The following is a 13,303-nucleotide window of genomic DNA, read 5'->3' on the forward strand; positions in this document are numbered from 1 at the left end:
AAAAAAAAAAAAAAAAAAAAAAGAAAGATTTTTTTTTAATAGAGGAATATTCAGTTTTGAAGAAGGCAGCAATTTGCTTCAGCTGTATGTTTGTGCTGTATTTAGAACAAGAGGCAAGAATAGTGGAAGGGAATAAATGACTTGAGGCAAATGCAGGGATATCTACAAAAAGAGAGTTAAAAACGTCACAGCCATGCAACTCCCCCTTCCCTTCCCTCTCTCTCTATCATCTATCTATCTATCTATCTATCTATCTATCTATCTATCTATCTATCTATCTATCTATCTATCTGTCTGTCTGTCTGTCTGTCTGTCTGTCTGTCTGTCTGTCTGTCTGTCTGTCTGTCTATCTTTTTACATGTATTGCAGCAACTTTGGGCAAAAGATTAGATGGACCTCTTCCATATTAAAGCTGCTCAGAACTGCAATTGTATTTTATGTCAACTATAGTGATGGACTAAGATTTCCCTCCTCATCATAGAATCAGTAATTAGTTTATGGGTGCAGAGCATCAACATCTACTCCTCTGCCCTCCAACCATCATCTGCACTTCCTGTTTACTCTGGCACCTGACACTTGATGCATCTAATAATTATGTCTGCCTTGTGGTGAGACCTGTAAAACGATGTTGAACTTTCCAGTGATAATTTAAAGAATGAATCTTTCTGTGTTTTCTCAACACAGCTTGCTAATATAAATGAATTGAGCAAGATCATTTCCAGTGCAATATATTTCATCCATTGGATTGTTTTTTAATTTTCCTGGAATGCTTCACTAGTATCTAACACATACGTTATTTGCTCAAGACTCTAGTCACGCATTAAGTGTATTTGAATATGGCTAATATGGATGTGGCTGCATGGGTGTATTCTATCACAGTGGTCACAAATACTTTACACTGAGGGACAAGATCTGTAGTGGGCTTCCATTTATAATTATCAATAAGCAAAAGATAGGAAAGCGAGGTACGTGTCGTATGTCCTTAGGCACAGAAGCCCCACAGCATCACTTGCCTTTGCCTCTAATCCACAAATCAGCATAGTTAGCTGACCAGTAGAAAACAAACCATTACTTATGGTTTATGTTGTTTAGAATCATTGGTTCCTTATAGTGGGAAACAAGCAATCTTCAAAGGGGCTGGGATAAAAAAAAATATCGGTGGATGAGCATATACTGAGATGTCATTAGTCCTACCCATTAACTTTAAAAAGGCTTTGAAGCCCCAAATGTCCCCTTTGTTGGGAAATTAGATTGGCTCATCCTTGAGTATATGTGCTTATGGCTCTAGGGCAGAAGAAGAAAAAAATACTTTATTTAGTCAATTAACTGTATCAAAGATATAAAACTGGTACAAAAATGCAAATAGATACAAAGGAAACAAAACTTCATGCCCTTGTTCAGTGATTTATTAATTGACCTTTTTCTCGTTGTTGCATATTTTGACTTGGTTTATGGTTGTATGTTGCCTGAAGTTTCATATTTATGAACTGGCTTTAAATTAAAACATCTGCATATATATATATACACATACATACATACATACATACATACATACATGTATATATGAATGACTAGTGCATATATGCAAATGCGTGTATGTGTGTGTGTGTGTGTGTGTATATACACACACACATACACGCATTTGCATATATGTATATCTGTGTGCGTAATCCTTTTTTTAAAAAAACAAGCTTTTAAAATTCTGTGTAACTTTTAATTTTTTTTGGTTCTTTACACATTATTGTTTGTATCTTACCTTACTTATGTTTTTCTATGATCATAAGATTTGACTGACTGCATACATGGATGTCTACATTTACCCCCTGTGACCTACTAACTGATATCAGTCTCGGGGCCGAAGCCTTTGCCTAGGCACCCTGACCTAAACACAAGCAAAACTCTCTACACAATGGAACCCCATTTTATCAGTGTTCCTGATTATATACTTTGCGTGATCTTGATTCTATCCTTCTGTTAAGGCAGCTTAGGACTGCATTGGCCTTTTTGGCACCTGCAGCACAATGCTGGCTCCTATTTAGTTGATTAAATGCAAAGGAATAACAATGAAAACAAATCCACCTGAGGTTTCCTCCATTCAGTGTATACGGATGGATAAGAGAGCACAGTCAATCTGCATGGCTTCATTCCTTTTATAAGTTTACAGAATCCTTCTAGTATAACATCTAGCGGACAGTGGCTGTTCCATTAACTAGTTTTAACAATGATTTAGAATTCATTCATAAATCTAATATCAATGTTTGTTAAGGAAGTCTATATTCTAAACCATGATATGAATGAATCACCTTATGATTTTGTTTTAAAAATATGTTTTACATTATATTAATAATGTAAAGAAAAAATGGCAATATTATCTTCTATTTAAAATTCAGTAAAGTTTTTGAGTACATTAGGAATACAAGTGTTTTTTCTTTCTTTGCTCCCATTATTATTTTTAGAGAAGGTATATCAAACTAAATGCTGCAATTAAATATTAAAAAAGTTAAATATGAATGTGCTATTCAGATTGCTGCCCCAGAGCCTAACATCCACATGTAGAATATTATATTAAAAGATAAACATCTCTCTGTTCCCAGGAAAAATAGTAATTAGACAAATAGATTTCAGTCTGTGCTCACGCTTTTAAAAATTACATTAAGGCTTCTTCAGCTTTTGCTCTTCTCTGAATCCACATGTTTTGTGCAATGTTTTATTTTATTGACATCATTTGAACAAAAATAACCCTTAGCTGCAATATTTCAGTAGTTTCTAATGCAGCCAGCTTGGTTGAATCAATTCTCTGGAGAAGAAAATAGAACAGTTGGCATTTCTGTTGACTTACCCGATCATGCATGTCTGAGATGTTTTGTTCGTAATCCTTGAAGTCCCGCTGGGTGCCATGAGACCTTTTCTGGTGCCATTCCCGGATGCAGCCCTCCAGCTGTGTGTTGGCTTCCTCCAAAGATCGTACTTTTTCTAAGTAGGAAGCCAAGCGGTCATTCAGCTCCTGCATGGTCCGCTTTTCATTCCCTCCCATGAAGAGATTTCCCTGACTTCCACTGAAGGCTCCCCAGCTTGTCCCAGCATCAGAAGCCAGCCAGAGGGGGCTTCCAAAGGACATAGGCATGGGAAGGCTGCTGCTTGCTCCATGGAAACTGGAAGCTCTGTAGCAATCGCCTGTAGGCTGGAGGATGCATCCTGAGGCTCCTCCAAGACAGCCAGAGGAAAAGTGGTAGAAGCCATGGCTAGAATTCATCCTGATGTCAATGAGGACTTGGTTGTACTACCAAACACTTCTGTCTCTTTCCCTCTCTCCTTTTTGACTCACCGGCACTGCCTGAGAAATGTCTCAACCTTCCTGAAGCATTTTTAAAGCCTTTCCCTGTGGGAGTTTCCTTGTTAAGTGGCTATGCCAACAAGGATTGTGTCATCACCAGTTATGTTGTTTCCTCTTGGTCAATTCTGAAAAGCCTGATTAGCCGGCAAATACAATTGTTGTCATTCTTTGAAAAAGGGACCTAATAAAAGCTTTCTTTTCTTTCTTTCTCTCTCTCTCTCTCTTGCCTCTTTTTTCTTCTTCTACTTCTTTCTTTGGCATTTTATCAGAGAGGTGTGGCCAGTGAAGGGAGGGGTACGGAGTAGAACCGAAACAATCCAGCCTCTGCTTCAGGTTTCTTTAAATCACAAGAACTCTGTGCTAAGTTAAGCTGTTTGAACAGTGAGAATTACACACGAGCTTGATTTAAGCATTAGGTTTCCTGGTGTCATGCTTTAAGGGATAAAGTTTCTAAACAACTGCATTTTACAACATTTCTCATAACCCCTCAAAGCAGTCTGTGTATTAATCAAATTATTATGTAAACTCGTACAAGAATAGGCAACTATATAATAAATCTTTCACTGACACATGCACATTCTCTACAGAAGTCTACAAAATTATTCTCTCAATTTATTTGTCTGCACACCATAGGACCAATTCCAAGTCAGATAAATCAATGAATGAAATACACATTGGTATAGTCTTTCCCTCTGCTGGCATTTCCTCCCAGTATTTCCTGACAGCAAAAGGAGACATTTTAATTTCTTCTAGAGTAATGTTATGTCCAGGTTTACACAACACATTACCAAGATACAATTGCTATGTCCGCATTACACATTTTGTCTAAACCAGTCAACAATATTATGGCTTGACATGGTGGTTCATTCAACATACTGAAATAATGGCTAGCATCCCACATCAGGATATATTATAATTTTAGCCTGTTGCTCATGTTGAATGAATCCATGAAAAGTTAAGTTATATTTTATTCTATTTTCACCCATTGCTTTTCTTTGTAGACTGTAATTTTTTAGACTTCAGTCTTAAGTGTAAGGATTGCCACTTCAGAAATATTTTAAGTTACTTTGAAAGTCATTTGGAGATAAGAATAGTTTTTTAAAAATATTTTTTAATGTGAAGTAACTATAGCTGGCAGCTTTCTCTCTGTACGTAGGGCTGAGATTAACAAATTAACTAATCAACCAGGAATGGCAATGATCAATGGCTATGTAAAATGTGCTGCATATAAAATTATTAATAGATGAGAGAGAGAGAGAGAGAGAGAGAGAGAGAGAGAGAGAGAGAGAGAGAGAGAGAGAGAGAGAGAGAGAGAGAGAGAGAGAGAGAGAGAGAGAGAGAGAGAGAGAGACAGACAGACAGACAGACAGACAGACAGACAGAGAGAGACAGAGACAGATAGATAGATAGATAGATAGATAGATAGATAGATAGATAGATAGATAGATAGATAGATAGATAGATAGATAGATAGATAGATAGGCAGGCAGGCAGGCAGGCAGGCAGGCAGGCAGGCAGGCAGGCAGGCAGGCAGGCAGGCAGGCAGGCAGGCAGGCAGAAAGACCAGAATCTAACATCATCTACAAATTTCTTTCCTCTCAAGCATAGCTTTCCATCACTTGGCACCCTCCAAATATATTGGACTGCAACTCCCATCATTCTCAATATGGATAGCCTTCTGGAGAGGCCCAGGTTAAGGGGAAAGTGCTCTAATATAATCAAAACTCAGAAACTAGGAATGGAACTAAGTACACAGCCAGAGAATCTGTGTACAGATAGGACCATTTTTCACTGCTGCAGCATCTCTGCGGTCACCTGATAAAAATTCAGGTGCGTGGCAACTGACTCACATTTATGATGGTCGCAGTGTCCTGGGCCCATGTGATCCCCTTTTCTGACCTTCTGACACACAAAGTCAATGGGGAAGCCAGATTCACTGAACAACTGTGCCACTAACTTAACAACTGCAGCGATTCACTTAACAGCTGTGGCAAGAAAGGTCGTAACAGGGGATAAAATTCACTTTTAACAAATGTCTTACTTAGCAGCATATGCATTTGGGGCTCAATTGTGAACAATCACTAAATAAACTGTTGCAAGTCGAGAACCTGTGCTCAATTTCATTCTCAGGGTCAAATCGGCTGGTAGTGCTGAAGCTACTGAAGCTCTTAGCAGTTGATTTTGATTAGGAGGGATGCTGCAAAGTAGGAGTGCTCCCTACGACTGACAAAGATTACCCACAACGCATTACAGATCCTGTGTGGAGGGTTTTATCTCCCTGCTCTGGATATTTCCTCACCACTATTTACAGAAAATTTGTACAATTTCTGTACATCTAAATGAATTCCAACTTGATGACCTTTAGAGGTGTTGGACTACAACTCCCATTATCATTTTTTTCTTTTAACATATCAGTTGGTAAATTTTCCCAATTTAGCTTGTTAGCTTGGAAAGAACACTAAAATAAACATTGCTGTCCCCTTCTCAAAATATTTTCTGAGGAAGTTTATAAATACTCCGCTGATTTTAAATTGATCTTTAATGTAGTTTGCTCACAGTATAAGCAAGCAAGCAAGAATATGTAGGGGAACAAATGACAACAAATACACTGATATTGGGTCAGTAGGTAAAAACACAGGACAGCTATAGCACTTGCAGATACTTTTCTGGGATGGCAAAACATTGAAGCTTTAATTCCAGGAATCTGCTCTATGATGTTTTCTTCCTGTGCTTTCAAGTATAAGATCCCTGTAATTTTACTTTCCAGTGTTTTTCTTTTTGGAAGTGTGATAGAGCCACTAACAACAATTTGAAACAAAATCCACTGTGGTTTTTAATTATAAAACAGAGAGAATGGCAGGCTGTGTAACACCTTGTCTAAACAAATTCTAACTTGTCTTGTCCCATGCTTACAACTGCTCTGTTCTATTGGGAAAGATTGCCAAAATTGTTGATTCTCATGCCATTTTTAGATAGGCCAGATTCATCAAGTTTACAAATTATGGCCTTGACAAATCTGTTTAGTGTAGTAGTAGTAGTAGTAGTAGTAGTAGTAGTAGTAGTAGTAGGATCTAATTGCCAATTAGTGCCTTTCTACAGAGGAAATGTAGCCCAAATCCTCTTTTGGCTTGAGCACAATTGGGGACCTCGCCTTTCACACCTGTCTGCCAGATTAAATGTAGATAGTTGTTGACAGAGATATTGGGGGACAAGGTGAAAAGTATCTTACAGAATTCACTACTCACAGTTTGACTCTCTTAGGAAGTTGCTAGGTATTGTTGTCAGGTATACTAGGATTAGGGTTCTTTGAGCACAACATATTTTCTTGATATTGGGAGACCTGTGTGCTCATAAAGAAAATTATTGTGTTGGTGGCTTACTGAGTTCATCTGATGTCTGTTGCCAAGTTTGCTTCTTCCATAGTCAACCCTTGCTTGGACAGCAAAAAGCAGAAAACCCCAGACAGAATTCTGAGTCAACAGACTGGGATGGCTGGAAAAAGGAGTTCAGAGTTCTCTGATTATCTTAATATTATTTTATTTGTGGTCTAATCCAAGGCCCTTTGCATGGTAACTCCTCTTGAGATAATCTTTGGAATCCTTTCTTTCTGTCAAACTGGAATATTCTCACTTTCAGTTAAATGAGCCTGGAAACACTGATCTGTTTGCTCTTTATATTTCTCATGGGTTATCTGCATTTTTTGTACTCATTATTCTCTTTTCTGAGTAGGTAGCTGTCTTCACATTTTCTATGCTATTCTCTGAAGAAATCACTTAAATGCCTCTTGTATCCTTTGTCAATAAAAAGCTCTTCTAATTGGAAGAGGCTGTTATAGGAGTGCTAACTGGCCCTGAGGTTGGAGCATTCTACATTGCTGGAGTTTTTATCTCTCCTGCTCCTCAGAAGTAGTCACAGAATGAGCCATTATTGTCCAAATGTGGCTATGACAAGACAGGCCTCCCTTCCCTGTCCAGAGATGCCACCCATGTCACCTCATTGCTTGCCTGTGTATTTGTCTCAATCCATGGTTGCTTTGGGAGTGGTTTTTAAAAGGCTTGATTAGTCTCTGTGTAGGTGAATGGAAAACTGTATTTAGAAATCTCTGGTAAACAGTGGTATGGTGCTATGGAGACTTGGTGTTGTTGGAAAAGAAGAGAGCCGAGAAGTCAGAAGGCAAGCCGTTCACGGGAGTTCCTTGCCCTTGAGCCATGGAGCGCTGAAACTTCTCCAATCACAAAACAGAATTTTGTCATTGAGATTTCAGTGATCTAACTGGGAGAAAAATCAATTCAGCTGCCCAAGAATGACACCAACCCAAGAACAAAGAAGGGTGGCACTGCTACAGAAGCAGTGCCAAAGCCTCGGGTGGAAATGCCCTAATGCACACTTTGGGGCATTGTCAAACGAACCCTTGATGGATGTGTATTAGAAGATTGTCAGGCTTGAGCCATGCTCCTCAAGCATATCAGGCAATCTCCTTTTTTTTCTCGGGGACCTTTTAAGGGAAAGTGCCACGCTTTGTTTTTTTTATATTTTGATTGAAATGGTTAAGTAAACTATTCTCCACATCTTTTGTAAGGAAGGGCACCATATAAATTCCCTGACTTAAGGAGATATCCTCCTTAGGATGGTTTGCAAGTTTTCAAAGAGCCTCTCTCCTTACTGTTGAGGCAAGGATGGGAGAAGGAATTTATGGAAGGGAAGTTTGTGAAAGTGTTTGTAATATATGGAAGGGAATGCTTAAATCCAGGTTCAGGATCACCGATGCTATGCCTGTCTTTATTTGCAAGGTACGTCTGAGGGATCCCACCTAAAAGCTGAATTTAGAGACAGCTTACATGAATGAATGAAAACTCCTTCCTCAATAAACAGTAGTCAAGGAAGTACACAAACAAATTGGTCAGAGCTTGGTTAATACAATCTATGTTGCTTCAGATTCCAAAGCATGAAACCTTAGTCATCTGTATAAAGTATGTTTCTGAATAGGCAGCTAAACATAGTAAGCATGACCGTATAAGGTAGCGGTACTAAGATGGTAGTTTGCCAAGAACCATCCCTGTAACTGTTTATTGCTGCCACCCTTGTGTTTGCATGAGCACCAAGCATTGTATTACCAAAATAGTGTGAGTTGAGAATTGGGATATCTGTGGCTATCGTTTGATTGTTCTGTGTAAAATAGTTCAACTTTTGATTTTGGCTTGCAAGATTCAGTCTGATACCTTCCAGATGCATTGGCTGTAAGCTCCCATAGTTCCCAGCAAAAAAGTAATATTAATAATGAGTTCCTCCTTCTTCACTGTAATAGATCTGCATAACATTTATTTAAGAAAAGGGGAATCTTTCCAATTTTTTTTTGCAAATACCTGACAGAACTGATGTCAATCCTTCTGTTGTCTCCTAGCACTTAACAACCACGTTGATAGAAAAGAATATTTATAGGTTGCAGACATTTCATTACTCAACTAGGTAACATCATCAGTCCTTGAAGGGAATGGGGTTTGCTCTTTTTTTATATATTGACTATAAACTAGCCACAAGTCTATACAACAACCGAGCTCAGAGAGCACTGTGAACTCTACACTTAACAACCATGTCCAAATTGCATTTCTAAAAATTGGCATATATAGAGAAAGCTGCTCTAGAGGAAACAATTTGCCCATCTGTTTTCACTAGGTATTCTTTCAGAACATGTGAGATCCCCATTTGATATATAAAAAAGACAAGTTGTGTGCAGAGAAGCAGGTAGCCTATCACAATAAGTACCTGACAACCCTTTCTGCCTCTGTGGTTCTGAATGCAATGAGATTCTGCTGTGATGGCCCAGCATCCAGTATTTTATCTTGGTATTGATAATGTGATACCCATATTATGTTTTAAGAGCAGGTGGTAGATTCTCTCCATTGTTCTAGTGACAATGTCTAGTATCAAAACACATTTAGCAGAGAGCAAATCAGTGAGATTGAACCTTGCCACCCACTCAAACCCCTGGAGGTCCCCTCCCATTTGCCTTTATTTCTTCTTTCGAGCATTGCAGCTGCCCATCATTTTTGTTTTGTAACAGTGCCTATGAGATTATAGGGGCCCTAGATATTTTTGGAAGTAATATCATGCTAGAAGCTGGTGCTTTGCTTTGCCAAGTTATGCCAGTTTTTTTAGTATTTCCCCTTAATCAAAATAATCTTTTACAAGATTTAAACACCCTGATTGTGCAAAGGGCGATATCATATTACTTCTAGTTATTACTGTATCCTAAAAGAAAAAAGTAGCACTTTTTCTTATGCAAATAAAATGCAGGAAGTGGCAGCTGAATTAGTTACAGGGCAGAGGACTTAATAAAAGATAATTTTGATGAATATGTAATGAATATGTAATGCTTATCTATTGTTGGCTGTGCTTTATTTTATTTATTTTTGTTTATTTATCACATTTATATAGCTGCCCATCTCACATAGTGACTCTCTTTAGTGTGGTGGTTAGGGTGCTGGAAAGTGGGAGGCCCTAAGTTCTACCTCTCCCTTGGGCACAAAAGCCAACTGGATGACTTTGGAATAGTCACTCTTTCTCAGCCCAACCCATCTTGGAGGGTGGTTGTTGTGGGGAAAATGGGAGGTGTAAAGGTGTAATCAAATTTATCCTGAAATAAAAGGCAGGATAAAAATCAGGTAAGTAATAAATAAGCATGGCTCCTTAAAACTGAGGTTGTTTACTGTGCTGTTTCCCAAGCCTAAAGCATTTTCTGTCAACTCAGAATAAAAAACAGACAAGACTCAGGCAGGGAATCCAAGCATAAACACTCACACTTGGTGGACTAGTTTTTCCAGGCATGTTCAAGAGCCAGCCTGAAAAATGGGAGCTGTGGTTTTTGTGGCAGAGGCAGAAAGTGTGGATTCACTATGTATTCCATTTCTTTCCTGGTTTCTGGTACAAATACTCAAAATGGAGTAGAAACATACATGCTAATTAAAACTTTCTACATTTATATGAAAGTAAGGCAATGTTTGAAAAGAATTTGGTTATTCTCTGGGAATTTAAGATGTTTCTCTCATTTTAAAAGTAAACTACGGTTAGCTAGAAGGGGAAAACTCTAATTTTCTTTTCTGGGAAATATAGTACAAATAAATCAGTAACAACTATGTCAGTTCTATAAATAAACAAATAAACAGCATTTGTTAGCTAAAGATAACTTAAGCAAAGAAGCTGTCTTAAAAGGCAAATGTCTTTTTAAATTTTCTGAATAAAAATGACTTTGCCTACGGATAAAGAGGCGCCAAAGATTTAGCTATTGACTGAATCCAGCTTTAAACTCAAATGTAGACATTTAAAAGGAAATGTTATTTTCTTATTTTAGCCATCAACTCCCCCCCCCCCGCTTCCTTCTGCTTCTAAACAGGTTGTTTGCCCCTTTTCCACAGCTGAAGGTGAAGTTTTAAGCATTTTTTTAAAAAATCCTCTCAGTCTTATTAGTATTGTTCTTACGAATATTTTTTTAAAAGAACGTGCTTAATTGTTTCAAGGTGTTAAGGAGGGGATTTCTTGGTGATATCATAAAGAACAATCATCAACTCTATGCCCAGCTGGCTGTTGCTATTCCAAAGTAAAAAAACCACAAAAACTCCTGACTTTTCCAGAACTGAAACCTGAAGAGAGATTCCTTACAAATCCCCCCTCCCATTTTTCTTTTTCACCACTTTGTGTAGCATGGAGCTTTATGCTTTTAGAAACACAGCTTTAGGTCTTTGAAACTAGATAAATTATAAGCATAGTAATCCCCAACTGCAAAGAAATTGCTCAGTGTTATGGATGAAAAAGCAGGCAGGCCCAGACTATAACCATTGCTTTGATGTCTCAAAGCTGTAGAAATGTAACTATGACTTGTAGTCTTCCAGGCTTGTATTTATTCTTGCTTATTATAATTATTAGTAGCTTGATAAGAAGAGCAGCCACTTGTCCATCCCTCAGAAGTGCTTCATTATAAAAGAAGAGACAAAGTTGCATAGATTCAGATTTACCAACAATGACTTTGGCTTATTTAAAAATAAAATGCATCTCACTAAACTTGGAAAGTTTGTGAATATAGGTATTCCCTGACTTACAACCGTTTGTTTAATTACCATTTGTGGTTACAACAACACTGAAAAAAACGACTTATGACCAGTCATCCTACTTATGACCCTCACAGCATCCCCACAGCCATATGATCAAAATTTGGGTGCTTAGCTACCAGCTGAAGTTATGAAAATTGCAGCATTCCAGAGTCATGTAATTATTTGTGATCTTCTCAGCAAATGGCTTTCAAGCCAAGTTCATGGAGGAAGTGGGGCTTACTTAATGATCATGTGATTCGCTTAACAACTGCAGGGATTCACTTAACAACTGTGGCATAAAAATGGGGGAATCTCACTTAACAACTGCCTTGCTTAGCAACAGAAATTCTGATCCCAATTGTGTTTCTAAGTCTAGCGCTGTAGATAAGTTATATATCTGCTCTAATTCAGGTTTTCATTGTGGATTGGCAATTGCTTCCTCTTCACATGGTGTAAACCTAATATATAAATTCTTTAGATCAGAGGTCCCCCAACCTTTTGGGCACCAGGGACCGGTTCCATGGAGAAAGGTTTTTCCATGGACCGGAGAGTGCGTGGTTTCATGTGCTGCCTGCATCCCACGAACGGGGTTTTGCTTGTTTGTGCGAACTGGTTGCTGGCATACCGCAGCCCGGTATGGACTGGGGTTGGAAACCCCTGCTTTAGATTGTATGTGGATGAGACGGTTTTTAAACAGAGGACCTCTGCATATGGAGGATTGCCTCTATAGTCTGTGGCATAAAGGAAGACCATAGGAGCAGTAGACATCTCTCTGACTGATGAACAGAACAGAGGTGGAAAGGAAGAAGAGAAAAATATGCTTTCAATTGCAACTGGGTCAACATTTTTTAGAAAATGATATTTTACTAAGGATTTTCTTTTTTAAAACTCAACATAATTGAATATTTGGCATAATGCTCCCCTACCAATTTCAAGAGCACAAACTTTCAAGCATATTTGTGGATCCAATGTTAATGTTGTTTAATTTTGTTTTAAAATTCAAGGAAACCTAGGCTTGATCATTTTTCTTTCTAATCCTCTCCATTTTCCCCCTTGCAGACCCCTGTGCCATATGGTATATATGGTCCTCACAGGGCTGTCTCTATCTCCCATCAGACTTTGTTTCCCTACTTCTTTTTTTACTTTTAAAAATCTCAGGTTCCCTAAACCTGATGTCATTTCTCTGTTGTGCCTGGATGGTGACATTTTGGCTACAACAACATCAGCATTCATACATAAATGTCAGAATGACTGATACTTGGCTTGGAGGAAAGTAACTTGAGGAAATGAACAGGTTTTTCTTGGTGTTTCATGACTACTTAACAAATTACTAATTTAGAGTGAGAGATTACAAAGCAGTCATGCCAATAGAGATAAAAGCTTGGGGGCAGACTGGCCTATTATGATAAATATGGGGTGACTGCCAAAAAGAACCAGCAGGTCAAATTTGCCCCATCATTACGTGTAATACACTTACTTGAATCCTAACATCATAACATTCCAGATCACTGACTGGCAAGGCAGAAAAACAAAATTGTGCTTGACACTGGGACACAGATAAATATTATTATACAAAAGAATGAGAACACATTCCAGGGCCTTGGCATTTTGTTGTGCCCCGATGTTAATTGCAATGTGTGATTCCACCCTAATTCGGTCTAATTTGCACCAGTAGGAGTGAAACCTGTTAATAAGCACACCTTTATTCCTCCAACATATGGCACCAAGTGTTAACTGATGTATCAAACAAGTGCATCAAACAAGAGGTGAGAAACCTCCTGTGGGCTCCATGCAGCTCTCAGCCTTTGTGTAGCTGTCACCCTAATTCAAATCTTCTATTCAAAGTCATCACTTTAGATCTCTGATACGAATTCTCTGTTCCTTC

At 38.3% G+C, this 13,303-nt stretch overlaps 1 protein-coding gene across 1 annotated transcript in view; it reads right to left on the minus strand.

Annotated features, from left to right (window-relative positions):
* LOC107303092 (keratin, type I cytoskeletal 23) overlaps positions 1 to 3,520 on the minus strand; it is a 25,006-nt gene extending 21,486 nt beyond the window's left edge. Inside the window, exon 1 of the mRNA XM_015832282.1 lies at positions 2,840 to 3,520. Within this exon, the coding sequence (XP_015687768.1) occupies positions 2,840 to 3,253 (414 nt within the window). The 5' untranslated portion in view covers positions 3,254 to 3,520. The remainder of the gene's footprint in view (positions 1 to 2,839) is intronic.
* Between the last annotated feature and the right edge of the window lie 9,783 nt (positions 3,521 to 13,303).

The sequence above is a fragment of the Protobothrops mucrosquamatus genome, unplaced genomic scaffold (assembly GCF_001527695.2).
Source record: "Protobothrops mucrosquamatus isolate PMUCROS unplaced genomic scaffold, P.Mucros_1.0 scaffold1, whole genome shotgun sequence".
NCBI lineage: Eukaryota > Metazoa > Chordata > Lepidosauria > Squamata > Viperidae > Protobothrops > Protobothrops mucrosquamatus.